Here is a 22,715-nt window from a genome sequence, read left to right as displayed (position 1 = left end):
TATTCTCTTGAACTCCTTAGGGTTTTTTTTTTTAAGATTTAATTTATTTATTCATGAGAGACACACAGAGAGAGGCAGAGACACAGGCAGAGGGAGAAGCAGGCTCCATGCAGGGAGCCCGATGTGGGACTCAATCCCGGGACTCCAGGATCACACCCTAGGCCGAAGGCAGGCGCTAAACCGCTGAACCACCCAGGGATCCCCATCCTCAGGGGTTTAAAACCAAATTCTGTCACTACATGACATGTGATAAAGAATTGATTTTAAGTAGAACGTATTTATTTTAAACCAGTATGTTAACATAATTTTTGATCTTATTCATTCATATGAGAAAAATTGTCTACATTTTATTATTAAGTAATTGCTACTTATTTAAAATTAGTTTTGTAAGAAAAAGCATAATTTTATTGATAAATTCAAAAATGAAATAGGATGCTAGGGGAATTGGCACTTAGAAGTAGTAATACAACCTTCCTACAACTTTGACTCACACCGCATTAGCAAGAATAAACTAGATGAAACAATGACTCTGTACTGATTTATAGAATTTGCAAATTATTATGAGCTCATATTTAAATGCTTTCCGGCATCAAAAAAAGGAAGTCAAGGGGCACCTGAGTGGCTCAGTCAGTTAAACATCTGCCTTCAGCTCAGGTCATGATCAAGGGTCCTGGGTTGGAGCTCTCTGCTCGGCAGGCAGTCTGCTTCTCCCTCTGCCCCTTCCCCAACTGATGTTTGCGCTCTCTCTTGCTCTCTCTCTGAAATAAATTTAAAAACCTTTTTTTAGGGCAGCCTGGGTGGCTCAGCGGTTTAGCGCTACTTTTCCCAGGGCATGAACCTGGAGACCCGGGATCGAGTCCCACATCGGGCTCCCGGCATGGAGCCTGCTTCTCCCTCTGCCTGTGTCGATGCTGCTCTCTCTCTCTCTCTCTCAATCTCTGTCTCTCATTAATAAATAAATAAATAAATAAATAAATAAATAAATAAATAAATAAATAAATACATCTTTTAAAAAAACCCTTTTTTAAAAAAAAGAAGAAGAAAGTCAAAATCTAATTTTAATACCCACATTTTGGAATTTTTATAATTTAAGATTAAAATGGTATACTAGCTTATTTTTGTAATTTTTGTATTTTCGTTCTATATGATGGAAAGGTTTCAGGCTGCTGCTTGCAGATTTTCTGCTACTGAACATGCTGCAGAATGAGGTAGGCTTTTCCCTCTTAACGTGGAAAGCCAAATTGGATTATAATCACTAAATTTTACCTTGACATTTTTTGGGTGTCCTAGAAACATATTGGTGCATTTTATATAATTTGATAATTTAATGAGTGAAGTTGGGATCGAATCTAACTTTCATACCTAACAAGAGCATCTTTAGACACATTTGTAAAATAACCATGCTCATTAACACAATCAGTGCCCTCTGAGCTTCCCATCATTTTTTTTTTATTTATTTATGATAGTCACACACAGAGAGAGAGAGGCAGAGACACAGGCAGAGGGAGAAGCAGGCTCCATGCACCAGGAGCCCAACGTGGGACTCGATCCCTGGTCTCCAGGATCACACCCCGGGCCAAAGGCAGGCGCTAAACCGCTGTGCCACCCGGGGTTCCCTGAGCTTCCCATCATTAACCAAGAGTGTATTACAAGTATAGATTAAGCCTGATAATAAAAACAGTTGTGTGAAATCAAAACCACACACTGATATGGGATTCAAACAAGTGAGTCCTGGAGTTCATTCACCTGGTTTTCACTATCCCTACACACGTACCAGGGAAGGCCCTCAGAACATTCTGTTTTAAAAGTAGGATATTAGAATCACTATTTATTAGTTTTCAGAAATTGGTAATGGTATCTATTTTAGTTTGACCTGTAATTCCAAGTATCACAGAATACCTTTATAAATCCCTAGGAGTTTGATAACTACCTGTTCGGAGATGCTGTATCAGATGATCTTGAGGTTCTATATAGCTCTGATGTTCTAAAAAGCTCATAATAATTTGCAAATTCTATAAATCAGTACAGAGTCATTGTTTCATCTAGTCTATTCTTGCTAATGCGGTGTGAGTCAAAGTTGTAGGAAGGTTGTATTACTACTTCTAAGTGCCAATTCCCCTAGCATCCTGTTTTCCACTAATAGGTAATCATGAACCTCCCATCACTGAGTTTAATTATGCTTTTTGAAGCAAGTGATGATGAAGGTACTATTTCTTATGGGAAATGTGTTTCTAGGTGTAGTGTCTACACTAATAATTCCTTTGATTAAAAAAATTAGTGCTTCTTTCAGGACTTTCAAATGCCTCCTAGAGGGGCAATGGGTGGCTCAGTTGGTTGAGCATCTGCCTTTGGTTCGTGTCACAATCCCAGGATCCTGCGATTGAGCCCCACATTGAGCTCCCCGCTCAGAGGGGAGCCTGCTTCTCCCTCTCCCTCTCCCTCTCCCTCTGTTCTCCCTCTGCCTGCTATTCCACCTGCTTGTGTGCAATCCCTCTCTTAAATAAACAAATAAAATCTTTGAAAAATAAAATAAAAAGAATGCCTCTTAAGATTTAGTATTTTAGAATTTGGTTAAATCTCTTTGTTCACCTTTCATGGTTTTAGATCTGGATTATAATTGTTTTTAGCTTTTCTTTTGCCAAATTGAGTAGTATACTTTTTGGTCTATTTTTATATAGTAAATTTCCCATGTCTTATATCCCTGAACATTACCGAACTCATTACATAACCTTAGATAAGTTCCCTAGGCTTTCTGAGCTTCAATTTCTCCATCTTTGGAAAGAAATTGGTAGTTGTTGAGAGGACTAAATAAGATAAATCTATACAGTGGTTAGCACTGTACCTGGCATATGTTAAGTGCCCCATATATTTTTCTGCCACCAATGTCGTCATCATCATCATCATTTCCCCACTTTCAAGTCTGTGAGTCCTGTCCCTTAAATGGGGTGAGGACAGCAGAATTTTTTTTAGGGGTTTTATGTATCCATAGTTTCCAAAAAATGTTTGTAAACTAAGTAAATAATATGACTCACATGTACAAATGACTGTTTTTCAAATACCTATAGATTATATTGTAAATAATAAATATAGATTCATTCAAAATTGTTTTAAAAAATCACAATAACATCCTGCTATTGTTCTTCTCAATTCACAAAACTAAAAGTTAAATTTGAAAGTTTTTCATGTTAAAAGGGGACCTGTGGGCTTGAAGTGATTGAACCACAATGTTTTACTATTTTAGTCTTTCTTCTGTTGACTTCTTCCAATACCATTATGTCTACTTTTGAGGTTTGATGAGCCAAACCATATAATAGATTTATTTGCACTACAGTTTCACACAATGTTTGGATATTGTTTTCTTATTATTTCTCATATACTAGCTGATCACATCCAATTTGTTTGTTGGCATTTGGTTAACATCCTACTATGAACTGATACGTGAAGATTTAGCATAGTTATTCTCTGCTTTGTATTGGGTGATGATGATGGTCCCCTCAGGTTTGTGTGCGGAGAGTTAGATGTCCATCCTTTATCTTCCACAACCCTCTGAAATAGTATTTATCATACTTTTATTCACCCTCTTTTAGCTGCAAGTGAAACCCAACCCAACCCAACTGAGATTAGCTTTAGGTAGAATAAAGACATTATTTGAAGAATTCCTAAGCAAAGTGTTTCATGATCAAACCATGGAAAAGACAATATACTGAGTTTCAGGGGCCCACATACTGCTAGAACATTCCCCCTGAACCTCCTGTCTGCTGACAGTGCTGACAGATTTCTCTCACAAGGCAAGGAACCAAGCTGCCACAAACCAGACTAAGCCACTTCCTGGCTCCATGTTCAGAATTCCTAGAGAAAAAGCTCTGATTGGCCTAGTTAATGTCAGGTGCCCCTGACTGATCAACTATAGCCAGAAAGGAGGGCTATTACAGTGGCCAGCTTGGATCAGGTGCCAACTCCAGTCAGTCTAGAATATCACAGTTTTCCAGGGAGAATCATGTGATTAGGGTTCGGGGAGGTCTGATTATCTCCCAGAAGATGTGAAATAGGTGCTTTGCAGCAGAATATAGCTCTGTAATACTGTTTTGTGATTATTGGCTCCTTATACATTCTTTCAATAAACTATAATGTGAGCTCTTAGAGAAAGGTATATTTTTCAATGGTAGCTCATGAAGATGACCTCACAGTTCTGAGTTCTAGTTGTAGCCATTCATTTATAAGCCACCAAATTCTGAGGTTCAGTCTCTCCCTATGTAAAATGGAAAGCCTCCCTCTTCTATGACAGTTACCATTTATAGAAGTGAACTTGTACTGAAAATATAAAAATATTGTATTATATGCAATAAAAATCATGTACAGTTTCCAAAGTTTGCTGTGTATATTTTATCATTAGCATACCTGTGGATCAGAAAATATGAAGTCATCAGTGTTGGCTGAATCTGTCAGAAATACCTCCTTTTTGTATCTTTTCAAAATACCTTATTTTGTGTCTGGTTAAAATATATGGACTTTAAATTTAGTCCTTAATGCTGATTCTGACAGGTAAATCCACCCTCCAAATGCATGATAAGAGAGAACTTTTCTAAACATTTCACTGTGTTCTTTCTTTACTGGTTTTTAGGTTTTTGTCAAGCGGGAAAGGATTTGCGTTTGGTATCTCTGTGTATGGAACAAATTGACATCCCAGCAGGATTCCTCCTGGTGGGGGCCAAGTCTCCCAATCTTCCTGAACACATTCTAGTGTGTGCTGTAGACAAGCGATTTCTACCAGATGATCATGGGAAAAATGCACTTTTAGGTGAGTATTCTACATCTATAAAACTCCCTCTAAGATGAAGGAGTTAAGCTATAAGTTTATTTTAAATTACCGTAGAATTTTCTTTAAAAATGATAGAATTATTTGAGAATTCTGTAGTTTAACTCAAGTATGAAACATTTTTTTCTTTTAGTAACTTCTTTAAAATTATCTTTTATTTTCTATTCATTCTCAAAACACCCACCTCAAAGACACTTTTTAAAACCAGGCTTAAAGGATGGCATGAGATTTATCAAATATTAATACTTTGTAAAGCAAAGCAGGATTCATTTTTTATAGAGTCATTGATTTGGACCTGATGTCAAGTCAACTCTCAATTATTCAACTATGAATTACTTTGTAAGTTGTTGGTAGTTTCTCCATATCACCCATTATTCCTAACTACACTTGATTGATATGATTCTTACTTTATATTTAGCATGAGTTTAAACAAAATAACTAGGACTAGACATATGATGTAAAATGTGTAACTGTATCTCAGAATTGTTTACTTTCTGTATTACTTTGAGTTTGCCCTTATTTATAACCTAGCTTCCTTACATCATGGGAAATAAAAATAAGATTTATTTTTAAATTAGTTTTAATAATTGAGAAGATAAGATAATTAAAAAGATAAGATGGGGCAGCCCCGGTGGCTTAGCGGTTTACTGCCACCTTCGGCTTGGGGTGTGATCCTGGAGACCCGGGATCGAGTCCCACGTTGAGCTCCCTGCATGGAGCCTGCTTCTCCCTCTGCCTGTGTCTCTGCCTCTCTCTCTCTCTCTCCCTCTCTCTCTCTCTCTCTCTGTCATGAATAAATAAATAAAATCTTTTTTAAAAAAGAAGATAAGATGTCACATAAGGTTTGTTGCTTTCTTTGTTTCTGTGTTTCTCTGGAGTTTTTGTTTCTCAGAATTTCTCTTTCTGTAGGTGCAATCAAATAGATGTTTTTGGTGCAAATAAATAACAAAAATGAAAAAGAGAAAAGAAGGCAAAGAATTCAAGAATTGTTTTTGTTGTGAGCTGTGCTTGTTTAGTTTGATGCATTTTTCCTAGCTATACATACAGTATTATCAGAAAGTTTAGAAATACATATATCAGTATTTAGGGTCAGAAAGTACCCCTGCCCATGCTTTATAAAGGTTCCTTAAGTTACAATCCAAAGTCTTCTCTTCGTTCATAGGAAAAGAAGTGATAATTTCCATTAGGGTTTCATAAAAAAGATGTTAATTTTCTTTACTTTTAGTGATTTTGAGCAGATGGTTTAACACAGAAACTTAATGGTAATGTTTATACATTGGACTACATTATCAAAGAAGTTTCCAAATCCTCATTTGTCCACTCAGTCATTCAACACTATTTGTTCAAAATGTAGTATGTACCAAAAACCATGCTAGGCTGTGATGTAGGGACACAAAAATGATAAGACACAAAGCTAGTAACCTAGTCGTCTTGTGATATAACAATTTTGGGAAACTTCTTTTTAACATTTTAAAAGCATTATAGCATCAGGGCACTTTGCTGGCTCATTTGGAAAAGCATGTGACTCTTGACCTCAGGATCATGTGTTTGAGCCCCATGTTGGGTGAAGAGATTACTAAAAACAAACAAAAAACAAACATAAAAAAATTAAAGCATTATAGTGTCATCAAATGGAATAGTTGACATGTGGCTCTGATCACAAATAGAAAAATCTCTCATGATGTCTTCTTTTTCAATGATTCTTCATGACTAGAGGAATCCTCCTAGAATATATCACAGAAAGGACACAACAAACATTATCAGAATAATAGATTTCATAATTATATGTTACCAGGAATAGGAGATCAAGGACCATGGGCATTGGGAGTTGGAATTGGGGGATTAAAATGCCAGATTTAGCACTTAGTACTTTCAGAATATGGGCAAGCTACTTATCCTCTTGAGGTCTCAGATTCCTCATCTGTATAAAGAGGCCAGTGATGCCTACCTTGCAAGGTTGTAAAGATCAAATGATGTTTATAAGACACCCATCCAGCATAGTGCCTGGAACAGAATACTTGTTCTTTACATGGTAGTTATTCTACCACTCTGTCGTGTTAATAAATATGACAAAATTCCATTTCGTTACAGAAATGGAATTTTGCTTACTTTCTCTAGCCTTGTGACTGGGCATAATTTTTTACTGACCACTTTCTCTTTTTTTTTAAAGATTGTATTTATTTATTCATGAGAGACACAGAGAGAGAGGCAGAGACACAGGTGGAGGGAGAAGCAGGCTCCATGCAGGGATCCCGATGTGGGACTTGATCCTCGGTCTCCAGGATCACGCCCCCACTAAACCACTGAGCCACCCAGGGATCCCCTACTAACCACTTTCTAAATTGAAAGCATAGTACAACAAAATGGTTGAAGTTTTCTCTTGGATAAGTATGTTGTTGAGATTCTATATGTTCAATACTCTGTTGTTTAATAGTTAACATCCATCCAACATTCTTACTGATGATAGATTATTTTAGTATGCATTAAGATATAGTGGGGAAAAAGTATAAGCTTCAAATATACTAGAATCCTGGTGGACTCCAATATCAATTTGCCTAACCTTTTATGTAAATTATGCAGATTCAATCTGCATACCCCCCTGTGGGGGGATTGATTAAAAAATATATTGATCCAGTTGGCAGTGCATTCATGTGTCCCAAATCTACCATACAGTTGGAATAATTGATTGACAGAAAAGCTAGAAAGCTAGTTTAGTTGTACGAAGAATTATTTTTTGTGATGATGGCAACACGAACTTTGAGCAGACCAAATCTCCCTTGAACAAAGGTTATTACTGAAACCATACAGAGTTTGAAAAAGGAGCTGTAGAATTCTATCTCTTTAATATTATTAATGCTTATCATCAGTGTACCATTTCTGTTCTTTGAAGATTATGCAGTTCTGTTGTGTTGCTTCCTCCTTACCCTCTCTTCCTTTTCACCTCAGAGAATAGGCAAAAGAAAAAAGATAAAACCTCACCTCAGTAATTAGTTAATTCTAATTCTCATACTAATCTTTTATGAATTAGTAATTAAAGGCAATGTCTTTAATTATTTTTGCTAAAGTGTTCTTTTATCATTTTACTGTGTTTGGGTACTACATCTGCCTCACAAATTAGGCATTTTTCTATCAAGGCATGATGATCACACCACAATGTAAGTTACATGGAAGCAGTGGTTTTGTCTGCTTTTGTCATGCTGAAAACCTAGTACTTGAAACACTGCCTAGTGCATGGTAGAGTACAAGTATTTGTTGGATGGATGCATGGATTTGTTGGATAGGTCCACGAATGCATGGAGAGATGGATGGTTAAATGGCTTGGGAACTTGGTGAACTACGCAGTCGTCATTGATAATTTTTTTTTGGCCTGTAGCTCTAAGGTATTGGACAGAAAGCCAAATGCTCTCAAATGCAAACCATCTCTGAACATATTTTAAATAATTTATCAAATTATATTTATGTTTATAATTCTATAAAATAACAGTAATAGACTAATTACATGGATTTACTAGTATTATGTAACTGATCAGAAATTACCACTGTCTCTATTTTTCCAGTTTCACACAATGCCTGCTATATAGGTAGATGCTCAATAAATAATTGCTGAGTAAATAATAATAAATTGGACTGCCATTTCTAAATGCTCGGACTTGATTGTCAGCATTCTGAGATTGGTAGATTATGAAATATTCTGTCTTTAGTCCTGGTGGCCTTTCTCTTTTCTCCTTTTCTATCTTTGTTAATTATGTAACAGATTGTTTTGGAGTTTAAAGAGAATGTATCACTTCATCAGTAGATTTATTTTAAGTTAGTTACGTATATAGAGAGATATTGTATGTATGAGTTGGGAATGCTCTTTCTCATTTACAGCTTTTTTTTGTCCTCATTCACTACATAGCAGTATATATGTTGTGTCCTCAGCAGTCACAACCAGAGGAACTCATACTCTTTCTGTGCAACTTTCCTCTGTGTATTAGGGGGCTCATTTCCAATTTAGCAAAGTATGGCCTCTCATCCTCTTCACCTTCTCCATTTCTTCTTTCTGTGTCCCCTACTATAAGTAGGTCACTAAAAGTTTTATTTTGTCTGATTAATCTGAGTGAGAATTGTTTAGATGTGAGATCTAAAGGAATAATATGCTAGTTTGAGTACAGGGAGGTGAATAAAGAGGAAATGGGACTCTCAGAAAACTCATGTGAGAAAGTACAGCTAGATGTCATAGAACCTGGAAAGTTGGCAGTGCCTTGGGTTTGCCTATCACTGTATACCCTTTCCTATCTGCAGACCAGCTTCAGCTTCCTCTTCATGGTTCTCAATTTATTCTCTCCCACATCTTAGCTGACAGGCAGTTGGATATACTCCCAGCTTGGCTTCCAATTTTATAAGACCTTACAAATCCAGGGTCCAGTGCCATCTGACTGGTTCTTTTTGTATTTATTTTAAAATTCTAGGAGACTCTGACTGTCCCACACTGGATCAGATAATAGCACAGTCTAATCAGCAGTAGCCATGATGGCAAGTCCACATGATAGGTAGGGCAGAGAATGAGGGCCAACAGATTCTCTAAGAAGGGAGTGTGGGAGAAAGGAAAAATGGATATGTCTAGGACCAAACTTTTTCATATTTTCATGTCAACTATATGAATTCTATCACATGATACTTTCCACATCCACTCTGTTTCCTTAACCATTATCCTCTTACAGCAGGATTTAAATTACCATCAGTCTTTATAAATAACTTTGCTTTTTAAAATTATTTTTTCCTTGAAATTAGGAAGTTATTGGGTCAAAAAGTTGGAATATTTCTATACCTTTTGTATGTGAAAGTATTTTATCAATTTACTAGTCCACTAGTAACTTTGGTTTTCCTTCTTTTAGGGTTTTCTGGAAACTGTATTGGCTGTGGAGAAAGAGGATTTCGATATTTCACAGAATTTTCCAACCATATTAACTTGAAACTCACCACCCAGCCAAAGAAGCAGAAGCACTTAAAGTACTACCTAGTCAGAAGCTCCCAGGGTGTATTGTCAAAAGGACCTCTTATCTGCTGGAAAGGTAGCGTCAATTTCTGGAGAGAAAGGAAAAGGAAGGAAGGGAATGAGGATGTTACAGTAGTAATAAATGACCTATACAGAGTTCAGAATTCAGATATGATATAGATAAATATCCCAAGTTCAGAAGACTATCCAAAGATGTAAAACTCTCTGACAGGTTATTTGACTAGGTTCTTTCTTTATTTTTCTTTCTTTTTTTTTTATTTCTTTCTATTTTCAATAGAGACTCTCAGGTTTAGGAAAAGTACATGTCTCTTTGTATTTGTCTCTTGGGAGGGTAAAGTGCAGACAGACTCTTCCCAGTTCTTCTGTCACTTAGAGAGGACCTCAAAGTGTCATTTTCCTGGTTACATCCTTTTTCAACTTTATTTAGGTTCTTTGGTAATTCCCAAGCATATATAATTTTCTGTTTTCATTAGAACTATACATACTGTAGAACAAATAGTGCTTTCTTCACCATACCTGGGGAAGTGCACTCTTAAGTTGGTGAAGTTTTGGATTTTTTAAGTTACGAAGAACTTAACCAACTTATTTATAGAGCTGAATCCAATTGAAACCTCATCGACCTCTTCGTGTGGTCGATAGGACTTGCCACAAGTTTTGCCACAAGTTTTATTCATTGTTCTAATCCAATGGATAATCTAATCCTTATTTTTTTGAGCAGTTACTCAGATTCTGAGACTTTCCTTAATTATTAAGACAATATAATTGTCTTTAATGCTTCCATTTGTTATCTATGCAAGATTTTGGCCTGACTGTAAGAAATAGTATAATAAATCCAAATTATAAGTATAGATTTTCCTTTAATTCTTCCACTGTAATTACTCTTGGTTGCATTTAAGATGATATATAATTCTTTAGGAAATGCTGCATGTTCCAAGCCAGGTACAATAATCCCGAGTGGCTTTTGAAGCCTTACATTTAAAAAAAATTTTTTTTAAGATTTAATTTATTTTTCTACAAAGATTTTTTTAAAGATTTAGTTATTTGAGAGAGAGAGTGTGTGTGCGAGCAGTGAGAGGAGCAGAGGGAAAGGCAGAGGGAGAGAAACAGACTTCCCACTGAGTGCAGAACCAACTTGGGGCTCAGTCCTTCAACACTGAGATCAAAACATGAGCTGAAATCAAGAGTTGAATGCTTAATCAGCTGATCCACCCTGGTGCCCCTAAAAGGTATTATTTTTAAGTAATCTCTACACTCAATGTTGGACTTGAACACACAACGCTGAGAATAAGAGTCACATGCTAGGGGCACCTGGGTGGCTCAGTCAGTTAAGCTTCTACCTTCGGCTCAAGTCATGATCCTAGAGTCCTGGGATAGAGCCCCGTGTCCAACTCCCTACTCAGCAGGGAGTCTACTCCCTCTCCCTCTGCCATCTTTCCCACCCTGCTTGTGTTCACTGGCTCGATCTCTTTGTCAAATAAATAAATAATCTTAAAAAAAAAAAAAAGAGTTACATGCTCTACCATTTGAGCCAGCCAGGCATCTGAAGCCTCACATTTATAGCAGTTGCTATTCTAGAATTAGAAATGGGTATGTGTATATTATCTATCTATATATAGATATGTAGACATATAATATCAATTGCATATAATCAATATGCAATATCATGCATGTAATACACATAAATGTAGAGATATCCTTTAGGCTAAAGTACAGTAGCTCTTCAAGGAAGGTTCTAGCAATGAAGGTTATAGAAAACTGCTTCCAGCCCTTGCATATATTTGATAAACTTGGAACCTCTCTAAAGAATCCTCTATAATTAACCTGGTCATTTGCAGCCATTTATATTTCTTTTTCACCTGCTGCCTTTAAAGACTAATATAGTATAGCATGTAGTACAATTCATTTGGAAGGTACAACCCCACAGGGTGTCATACTAATTGCTCTCTACCTGACTCAATTCAAAATATTATTAAAGTATTACAGTAAAGCTCCATTAATATTGGTTTACCTAAAATGAAGCTTTGTGTTGCATGATCAGAAGTCACCTTGAATATTTATATATATGTGTGTGTGTGTGTGTGTATGTATATATATTTCCTTTAATAAAAACTAAGAATTTGAGCATTTTAAAAATTTCTCTTCTACCTATATATTTTCCTTTGCTTCAGTTTTTGGACATAAAGTTGAGGTGAGAGTGTTAAAGACAGCTTACCTCGATTCTGATAGGGGGTTAACTAGCATTTGAAAGCTTATTGATGTTTTTTGGTTTATTTTTGTTTGTTTGTTTGTTTTTTAAGATTTTATTTATTTATTCATGAGAGATGCAGAGAGAGAGAGGCAGAGACATAGGCAGAGGGAGAAGCAGGCTCCTCGCAGGGAACCCAATGCAGGACTCAATCCTGGACCCTGGGATCAGGCCCTGAGCCGAAGGCAGATGCTCAACCGCTGAGCCACCCAGGTGTCCTGAAAGCTTATTGGTTTTTTATAAATTACGGGTATTTTAGCCTCAATCTTCTCCATAAAACTACCATGGTTCTATTGGTTATGAGCAATTTTCCCCTGGTAACTAATCTGTGAATAACAAAAGTCTGATCTTTTTTTTCTTCTAAATGTGACATCTGGCCTTAGGAAGATGAAGTGAATTCACTATCTTGAACATTCTGTTGGACTCAGAATTCCAGGAGAGGGAACCTCTGAGAAGGAATGTGGTTACCACTTACGGAGCAGCAGTTTATTTTACAGATTTTATGAACTGTGTTCCCATCACCTATTTTAACAGAATATTGGTCCCCTCCCAAAATATGATTCTTACTCCTTCCTAGAATGTAGAAGCCGACAATCCTCTGCTACTTGCCACTCTATGAAACCAAACTCTTCAGGATCATCCACTGTGACACCAGAAAATGGCACAACTAATGGATATAAATCAGGATTCATTCAGACAGGTATGGAATAATTTCTTTCAGAATTTCAAGCAGCAGATGTATATGTAGTGATACATCTAAAACTTACTATTGACTGGTTTGAATAGAAATCTTTTAAAACAGAGGTATTACCAGAGTTACTATTAGAGTAAGAAATTAGCCCAAGCATAGGACCTGTCTCTAGAAGACTCTGACAATGGGCAATGGTAGAAATCCAGACATGAGCAAAGTCTGTGTCACGGCTATCAGGTGGTGTATATTGGAAACATAACTCGTGAAGGCTGGAGTTCTAGGGTAAGGCTCTATACGAAGTCCACAGAACATTACAGAGAGTATTGCACCAGCTAGATAGTAAGCAAGATCCCAAGATAGGACTAAGGATCATGATGGAAGAATCCAGGCTCAAGTTTCTAGTGGTTCAAGATAGAGATTTGGTTACCAATAACCAGATAAAATTTTAGTGCCTGAAACTAGGTTACAGTATCAGAGCAGGATCAGCAGAATGGCCCCTCTGATACTGAGCAGATAAGCTGCTACTCTAAGACTTCTAAAAATTCCTCCAATATAGAGGACTGCACTGGCCCAAGCCCTGAGGACAGGATAAGGCTCCAGGTGGGACTTGGTGTTTCCAGGTGGCTGAAGGACTAGAGGGTTGTAACTGAAAAGATCACTGCAGATAGTATTTAAGAAAATTATTTAGAACCAGTTTAGGTTATATCTAAGGCAAGAAGGAAAGAATTTTAAAAGAATTTGTGAATTTTTTCAATTCATTTTTTGGTAAAGTACCCATTTTGCTCATCTGATATGCAGACTTCACAGTATATGTGCTTTGCCAGTGTCCCCTTAACCACAAGTTGAAAACAAGGCTGTCTTCATTTATTTCACTACTTAGCATTCCTCTTTCAGATTTATGTGAAATTCTGATGAGCTAGTAAACTGTTTCTACTTCCAAGAAATGAGTAGTTATTAGCAATAAGTCTTAGAACAATAGCTATGATTAAAAGGCTAACTTTTTCTGGGCCTCTTCTTGTTATGTGTCTGTACTCAGCTAAGTCCACTTCACCCAGGATTTAAAAAGTCTGATTTTTAAATTGTCCGAGAGATTTAGATAGAGGCTCTGATCTAAGAAGAGAGAGCATATCTCTTTAGAATAAATGAGAGAACATTGTGTTACTAGGTATTCAAGAAAGAAAAAGTTGGCACTTGGCTCTTGGCACTGAAACATTAATTAGCCTTCATTACAATAATGATATAACTATATGTCTCTCCTAGAATATTATTTTAGTATTTTGGCTGATTTCATTGTATATTTTCTTCTATTAGACCTTGGGGCTAGGGAAATGCGATTTTACAACTACAGTATTAAAAATGAATGTTTACTTTATTACAATAAAAGTGTATGAAGCATTTACTGTTCTAAAACCCTTGTCAGACGCTGGAAGGCAGAGTTCCAATACTTGACCAATGGCTCCAGTGATTCAAAAACGACTCGTAAAGGAGCAAAAGCACAATAAAATATGTTACTTTTCCTGGGTTCCTAGTGGCTCAGTCAATTGAGCATCTGCCTTCAGCTCAGGTCATGTTTCTAGAGTCCTGGGATTGAGCCCCACATTGGGTTCCCTGCTCAGTGGGGAGCCTTTTCTTCCTCTCCCTCTGCAGCAGCCCCTTCTTGTGCTCTCTGTCAAGTAAATAAATAAAATCTTTTTTAAAATGTTACTTTTCCTAAAAGGGATAGGTAGATATATAAATAACCAGCTGTACCTGAAAATATATTAAAATGTTAATAAGCAATAATGCAGTTTTAATTATATTGGAAAATATATTTTGAAAACAAATATTGCCCTGAAACAAGATTGAGGCTTTAGCAAAGATTCCATTAACTCATGAAGAGACGCAAAGTACTGACTGAATCACAGTGAACACAGGTGGCCAAGATTTATGTCCATATTCTTGTGTGTCCCTTGTAGAGGTGAAAGTGGCCATTTGTCTATAAAATTAGCTATTAACAATTTTAGGTGCAATCCATAGGATTTAATAGAAGAAAATACCTTTAAAGTGAGGCTTTGTATCTGAAATGTTCCTCTTGATGAATTGTGAGTCTTCGACAGTTTCTTCCTACAGATGTTGAAAATAATAGGCTTTAAGAATTTCATCTTAGTATTACAAAATCATTGCAAACATTAAAGCATGCAGCATCTCCCTAGGTGATAGAGATTCATCCTTCTGTAGGAGACTGTCTTCTTAATCTGTAGTCAGTGACTCACTGGTAATCAACATTTCTTAGCCTGAAATGTAAGTAAGCATTGCATAGTATTTGAAAAAGGAATTCATTTACTATTTACACAGAGCTTTGTCTTGATTTCTACCTGCCAAGCTCTGAATTTTCTGTTCTGGCTGGATCGCCACTTTTTCTTTGCATGTTGTTTTCAACATTCTTATGTTATTGATAATTCAAATTTTAGTCAGCAATCCCAGTAGAATAGTTTATCATTTTTGACTAAAGGTAGCTACATAGTTCCCTACCTACACCATGCACATATACCACATACAAATACACATGGACATACATGTATTGTGTTTAATCAGGACAAGAATTCAAGAATCGAAAAAATCTTTGCCCAACCAAAGATCTTGAGTTTCACTTTCCTGTTTTCTTCTGAAAGTTTTATTGTTTTACCTCTTACATTAAAACCTGTGAACCATTTTGAGTTAATTTCTGTATATGGCGTGAGGTGAGCATCTGAGTTCATCTTTTTCACATGTGGATATCCAGTTGTTCCTGCACCATCTTTGAACTGACTGTCTTTTTGTCAGTGACTTGCATTTGTCAAAAATCAATTAACTCTAAATATAAGGATTCATTTCTGGAAAAATGAATAGGAGGACCTTATTGAAATTCAGTATTTTTACAGTTAAAAAGGCAACATTAAGAAAATGAAAAGACAAGTAACAGAATGGGGGGAAATACGTGAAACACATATTTAATAAAGAGTTGGTATCCAGAATTTACAAAGAACTCTTACAGCCCAGTAATAAGATGACGATACAATCAAAACATGGTCAAAAGATTTGGAATACACGCTTCTTCAAAGACATATACAAATAACTAACAAGCACATGAACAGACATTCAACATCGTTAGTCAATAGGGAGATGCAAATCAAAACCACAATGAGATAGCACTTCACACCCACTAGAAAGACTATACTCAAAAAGACAGATGACAATAAGAGTCTGTGGATGGTGGAAAATTTATGTGAAACACATATTTAATATAAAATGTGGCAGCTACTTTAGAATACAATTTGGCAGATTCTCAAAAGTTAAATATAAACTACTACATAGCCCAGCAATTCCACCTGAGCATGTACCTAAGAGAGGTGAAGACACGTCTTCACTAAAAATTACATGCAAATGTTCATAGCAGCATTATTAGTCATAGTTGAAATTTGGAAACAACCAAATGCCTATCAACTCATGAGTAGTTAGGCAAAAATATGGTGTATCCATGTAATAGAATACCATTCAGCAATAATTAAGAACAAACTACTGACACCTGCTAAATCATGGATTAACTAAAATCAAATGAAAGGACTTGCCCTATAATGTATCAAGCTCATGAGCCTTTACTAATTAAAGACAGAGTGAAGCTGACACAGGAGTAGACACAGAGCTGCAGAACAGAGTAGGGAGTCCAAAAAGCAGATTCACATGACTTATAGGTATTTTTTAAAAGATTTTATTTATTTATTCATGAGAGGCACAGAGAGAGGCAGAGACACAGGTAGAGGGAGAAGCAGGTTCCACCACAGGGAGCCTGATTTGGGACTTGATCTTGCGTCTCCAGGATCAGGCCCTGGGCTGAAGGTGGCGCTAAACCACTGAGCCACCCAGGCTGTCCAACTTCTAGGTATTTTGTACTTACAGAGGTGACTTGCAGATAAGTGGGACCTTTTCTTTCAATAAATGGTGCTGAGAAATTGGATATCCTATGTGGAAAAAATAAAATGGGACCCCTATTTAACACTACACAAAATCAATTCCAGGTAGTTGGAGGATCTAAATGTGAAAGGCAAAACTATCAAACTTTTAGAAGATATTGTAGAATATCTTAGATATCTTAAAAGTAGAGACAAAAAAGTGCTGCATGTAAAGGAAAAGACTATTTCACAGTACTAAAATTACACCTTCTGATTATTAAAAGGCCCCATGAAAAGAGTGAAAAATCAAGCCATAAACTGTAGAATCTGGGTAACACGTAAAAGTGACAAAGGATGAGTATGAAGAATATATTAAGAATGCCTATGAATCAATAAGAAAAAGACATATTAACAGAAAAAAATTAGCAAAGACTTCACAAAACACAAAATTCAAGGAGCCAAAAATTACATGAAAGGATAATTAACCACTTTGGTAATTAGGGAGATTACTTTAAAAATACAATGTGATATTGTTATACACACACCAAATGGCAATAAGTTGAAGTATGACGGTAGTAAATGTTGGCAAAGATTTCAACCAACAAGAATACTGTTGATAGTAGGAATCTTCATTGATGCCACCATCTTGCAAGTAATTTGCAACACATAGCCAAGTAGAAAATATGCATATCCTATGTTTCAGCTATTCTACTCCATAAAGAAACTCAACACATGCACCAAGAGATATATATAAAACTATTCATAGCAGTGTTCTTAAAAATTGGCTCAAAATAGACACAACTCCATGTTCATCAATAACAGAATGGATAAATAGTGATACATTTATATAATGAAATATTCGGCAATGAGAACAAGCAAACTATACCTACATGCAGCACAATAGAGGAATCTTACAAACGTCACATTGAGCAAAAAAGCCTTTTACAAAAGAATTCACCCACACCCATTATTATTTCATGTTTATTATGTTCAAAACCAGGAAAAACTAAATTATTTTAGGAATACATACACAGCCCAGTGGTTACTTTGGGAGTGAAAGGAGAGTAAAGGAGTGGGACAACACAGAAGAGGGTACTGGCTGCTCGGAGTACTTCATTTTGGTTTTTTCCCTTGACTTGGACAGTGGTTCGTTGCATAGGTATTTGCCTTGTAATTATTATTTAAACAATACATAAATATTTCACGTATTCTTTTTGTATTTTTGGTCTTAATAGGGAAAAAGACTCAGAGTATACACATGTACTGGGATTCAGTGCTTACTACTTTGAGAGTAAGTGGTACAGGCCAGGGATGCTATGCTGTAATAATAATATCTTGGTTCTTTTGAGTTTTTGTATTTCCCATTGTGGTGACTCTACTATGGGGTGGTTGCTATAGTGAGAGAGTTGCAATGTGGAGCCTCACAGCTGACTTTGGTCTCCAGGAAGGGAGGAGACAGAACCAATCCTAATAAAAATCTCATGCTGCCATCAGAATACTTCATGATGCTTGCCTTGCTCACATAGTTTTCTTATTTTGTCTCCATTCCCCTTCTTCTTCTCCCAGTAAAACTTCTTTGTCCCTGGTGACAGCCATTTAGAAAGCAGTTTCTATTAGAATGTATCATTTAACCGTCCCTAAAATATAGCCATGTTTGTCCCTTTCCTCTTTAAATTTGTCTTTCTTTAGCTGCTAAACTTCCTTGAGGTCAGTATAATCAAAAGTTCCTCTGGCAGGTTTTTCTAAACTTAGTTCTTTGTGAATATTCGAGTTAATGCTTTACCAAAACACAGTCTACTTTTTCCAAATGTGGTGGGAATGCTTTGGCTGGCAGATTCGCCTGCTCCCAATCAGACATTGAGAATGTAGGCTCTTTCTTGGACAGGGTTTGTAGTGTTGCCTTCCTCTCCTAATTCTATCCCCAAAGCCTAGCATAGTACCTGGCCTGCTGAAAAGTCTCAATAAATATTTAATGAATGAATGCAGGGGATTGAGGAGAAAGAAAATCAGTGATCATATCCCTCCAACATGGGGCCATGAATGTGTTTGTGAGACCTCTCTTCCTCCCCTACAAAAGAAAAAAATCCACTATTTAGCAAGTATAAGGAATATGACCCACTTTGTAGAAATGAAGAAACTAAGTAATAACAATGAAAAGTAATTTTCACTAATTATGTTAGCTACAAGATTTCATTTTAAGTGATAATATACACTGCTAACAAGGATATATTAAGACTAACACTCACAGCCAGGCTGGTAGAGATGAACAGTGGTATAATCTTTTAAGAAAGCTATTTGGTCAAAAATAAATAAATAAATAAATAAATAAATAAATAAATAAAATTAAAAAATTTAAAAAAAGAAAGCTATTTGGCAATATGTAACAAGAACATTGAAAATATTTATATCTTAGGACGCCTGGGTGGCTCAGTGGTTGAATGTCTGCGTTTAGCTGAGGATGTGATCCCAGTCCTGGGATCGGGTTCCACATTGGGCTCCCTGCATGGAGCCTGCTTCTCCCTCTGCCTCTCATGAATAAATAAATAAAATAAAATCTTTATTAAAAAATATTTATATTTTTTACTCTAGTAATCTCAGTTTAGGGGATCAGCCAAGAAAATAACCTAAAAGGAAAGTCAAGATAGTCACTAAAGTTCTTCTTTATATTAACTAAAAAGGAGAAGTTACCTTAGTATAAAAACAACTGAACAAATAATAGCATGCTTACGTGACAAAGATGTTTTAAAAAAAGATATTTATGGCACTATGCAGCCACATAGAATGTAATTATATTAAGTAAAAGAAGTAATATTAAGTGTATTTTTGTTATGTCATGTGCAAAATATAATGCAGATAAAACATAGAAGGGTATATACTGACAGAAAAAAACAATTGTAAGAGAAGTGAGATTTTTTAGCATGTTTGTTTCTATTTTTTATATTTTTCATAGTTAAAAATTCTCAGGAGTCAGCCAAATGTATATAGCTCAGTAGAAAATATCTGCCCTTTCTGATCTTTCTTCAGCTTTCTATGCATGTGTAGGAAAAAAGGCCAGTACTTGGTTAGCATAGACAAGTCCAAGATACAGCTAGAAGGCAGCAGAACTGAATTTGAACTTTCTTTGCTCACTACTGACAATTTTATTGGTCAATAACTGAGTACTAGGAACAGGAATATAAAGATGATACTGGTCTCTACATAAAATTCTGTAAGATATTCATGTTTCTCAGATTTTAAGAGTAAGGGACAGGAGGTGCAGGAAAAGAAGAGGAGGAGAACCAAAGTCAAAAAATCAATAGCAGACCAACTCAACCTTTGCTTCTGGCCAAAACGAGTAAAAAGGACCAGGAAATAGGAACGGTTCATATCAACTAGAGGAAAACTTCGTGGTTCATCAGACATTGGATAGAATACTTAGGAAGGTCTTATCTTAGTAAGGGAAAATATTTTGTTCTAGACTGAGCACTGTTCCAGACCTCCTAAAAATACCAAGAAAACAAAACCCCAAAACACAGTCTACTTTTTCCAAATATGCTGGGAATGCTTTGGTATTGATTTTCTTTCCCCTCATTCCCCTGCATTCATTCATCAAATGTTTATTGAGACTTTTCAGCAGGTCAGGTACTATGCTAGATTCTGGGGATAGAATTAGGAGATGAAGGCAATACTACAACCCCTGCCCAAGAAAGAGCCTACATTCTCAATGTCTGATTGGAAGTAGGCAAATCTGCAGCCTCCCCTTCATCCAGTTCTCCCAGCCCTCCACCACTAACTCTGGCAACTATCAGTTTATTTTCTGTATTTATAGGTCTGATTCTGCGTTGTTTATTCATTTGATTTGTTGTTTTTTAGATTCCACTTATGAGCAAAATCGTATGGTATTTGTCTTTATCAGTCAGACTTATTTCACCTACTATAAAACCCTCTTTGTCCATCCTTGTTGTCCCAAATGGCATGATATCATTGGTTTTTAAAGCTGCATCATATTCCATTGTGTATTCATACACACGCACACCACATCTTTCTTATCCATTCATCTGTTGATGGACACTTAGGTTGCTTGCATATCTTGGCTATTGTAAATAATGCTGCAATAAACATAGAGGTACATACATCTTTTAAAATTAGTGTTTTCATTTTCTTTGGGAAAGTACCCAGTAGTGGAATTACTGGTTTGTATGGTATTTCTAATTTTAATTTTTTGAGGCGCCTTCATACTGTTTTCCACAGTAGTTGCACCAGCTTACATTCCTACCAACAGTGAACGAGGACTCCTTTTTTAGTGAGTCCTCATCAACACTTGATATTTCATGCCTAATTTATTTTAGCCACGCTGACAGGTCTAGTTGTGGTGTTGATTTTGCATTTCTTTGGTAATTAGTGATGCTGAGCATCTTCTCATGTGTCTGCTAGCCATCTATGTGTTTTCTCTGGAAAAATGTCTATTTGGGCCCTCTGTCCATTTCCTCTATTGTTTTTTTTGGTGTTGAGTTGTATAAGTTCTTTATATATTTTGGATATCAACACCTTATTGGACATATTATTTGCAAATATCTTCTCATATTTAATAGGTTTTCTTTTGGTTTTGTTGATGGTTTCCTTCGCTGTACCAAAGCTAATTAAACAAATCTTAATATATTTGAGAGAATTCAAATAATACAAAGTATGTTCTTTACCTAAAATTTAATTATAAATTGATAACTGAAAGATCTCTGGAAAATCTCCAAATATTTGGAAACTAAATCACATATTTCTAAACAATCCATGGATCAAAAGAGAAACCTGAAAGGAAATTAACAATATTTTGAATTGAATGGAAATGAAAAAGCAACATAACAAAATTTTTGGGATGCCACTAAAGCAATATTTTGAGGGAAATTTATAGCATTAAACCTATATTAGAAAACAAAAAAGATGTTGGGGCCCCCGAGGTGGCTCAGTCAGTTAAGCACCTGCCTTTGGCTTAGGTTAGGATCCTGGGGTCTTGGGATCTAGCCCCACTTTAGGCACTCTGTTCATTGGGGAGTCTGCTTCTTCCTCTCCCTCTGAACCTCTCCACTGCTCATGCTCTTGCTCACTGTCTCTATCTCTCTCAAATTAGTAAATAAAAATCTTAGAGGAAAGAAGATCTGGAATCGAACTCAGTTTCCATCTTAAGAAACTAGGAAAAAGAAAATTAACTCCAAAGTAATCAGAAAAAGGGAAATAATAAAGACCAAAGTGGCAATCAGTGAAATAAAAAAACAGAAGAACAATAGGAAAAAAATGTATAAAACCAGTTCTTTGAAAAAGTCAATAAACCTCTAGCCACACTATTAGGAAAAAACAAGTCCAAATTATTAATATTAGGACTGAGAGAGGTGACATTATCCATTTGAATGATATCAAAAGGATAATAAGAGAATGTTAGGAACATTTCATAACAAAAAAGTTGAGAAATAAATGAATTCCTTGAAAGACGAATTACAAAAATTTACATAAGAAATAGATAGATAACTGGGGCATCTGGGTGGCTCAGTTAGTTAAATGTCCAACTCTTGGTTTTGCTCAAGTCATGTTCTCTTGGGTTGTGGGATGGAGCCCTGCCCCGGGCTCCATGCTGAGTGGGAAGTCTGCTTGAGATTCTCTCCCTCTGCCCCACTCCCCATTTGTGCTCACTCTCTCTGTTTCTCAAAGAAATACATCTTTAAAAAAAGAGAAATAGATAATCTGAATAGCCCTATATCTTTTAAATACACTAAAATGTGGTTAATATCTTTCCTTTTTTAAAAATTTTTTTTATTTTTATTATTATTATTTTTTTAAATATCTTTCCTTAAAAAAATCCTCCAGGCCCAAATGGCTTCTGTGGTAGATTCCACAAATATTTAAACATGAAATAACACCAGTTCTACATAAATTCATCTAAATAATAGAAGAGACTGGACTACTTTCCAAACTCGTTCTAGCCCACATTACTTTGATAACAAAATCAAAGACATTATAAGAAAAGTTCAAACCAATGTCTTTCATGAATAAATACAAAAAAATTTTTTTGAGAGACAGAGTGAGTGTGG

The 22,715-nt window shown here is 36.0% G+C and overlaps 1 protein-coding gene across 5 annotated transcripts in view; it reads left to right on the top strand.

Annotated features, from left to right (window-relative positions):
* The window catches only part of GREB1L (GREB1 like retinoic acid receptor coactivator), a 269,160-nt gene that overhangs the window by 138,160 nt on the left and 108,285 nt on the right, over positions 1-22,715 (top strand). For all 5 annotated transcript variants that reach the window (XM_038543678.1, XM_038543677.1, XM_038543676.1 and 2 more), the window contains 3 exons: positions 4,622-4,798; positions 9,694-9,870; positions 12,638-12,760. In XM_038543678.1, coding sequence (XP_038399606.1) covers positions 4,622-4,798; positions 9,694-9,870; positions 12,638-12,760 — 477 coding nt within the window. The remainder of the gene's footprint in view (positions 1-4,621; positions 4,799-9,693; positions 9,871-12,637; positions 12,761-22,715) is intronic.

This window comes from Canis lupus, chromosome 7, assembly GCF_011100685.1.
Source record: "Canis lupus familiaris isolate Mischka breed German Shepherd chromosome 7, alternate assembly UU_Cfam_GSD_1.0, whole genome shotgun sequence".
In the NCBI taxonomy this organism is placed as follows: Eukaryota; Metazoa; Chordata; class Mammalia; order Carnivora; family Canidae; genus Canis; species Canis lupus.
Note: the sequence above shows the minus strand (reverse complement) of the source record. Positions and strands in the feature narration are given on the sequence as shown.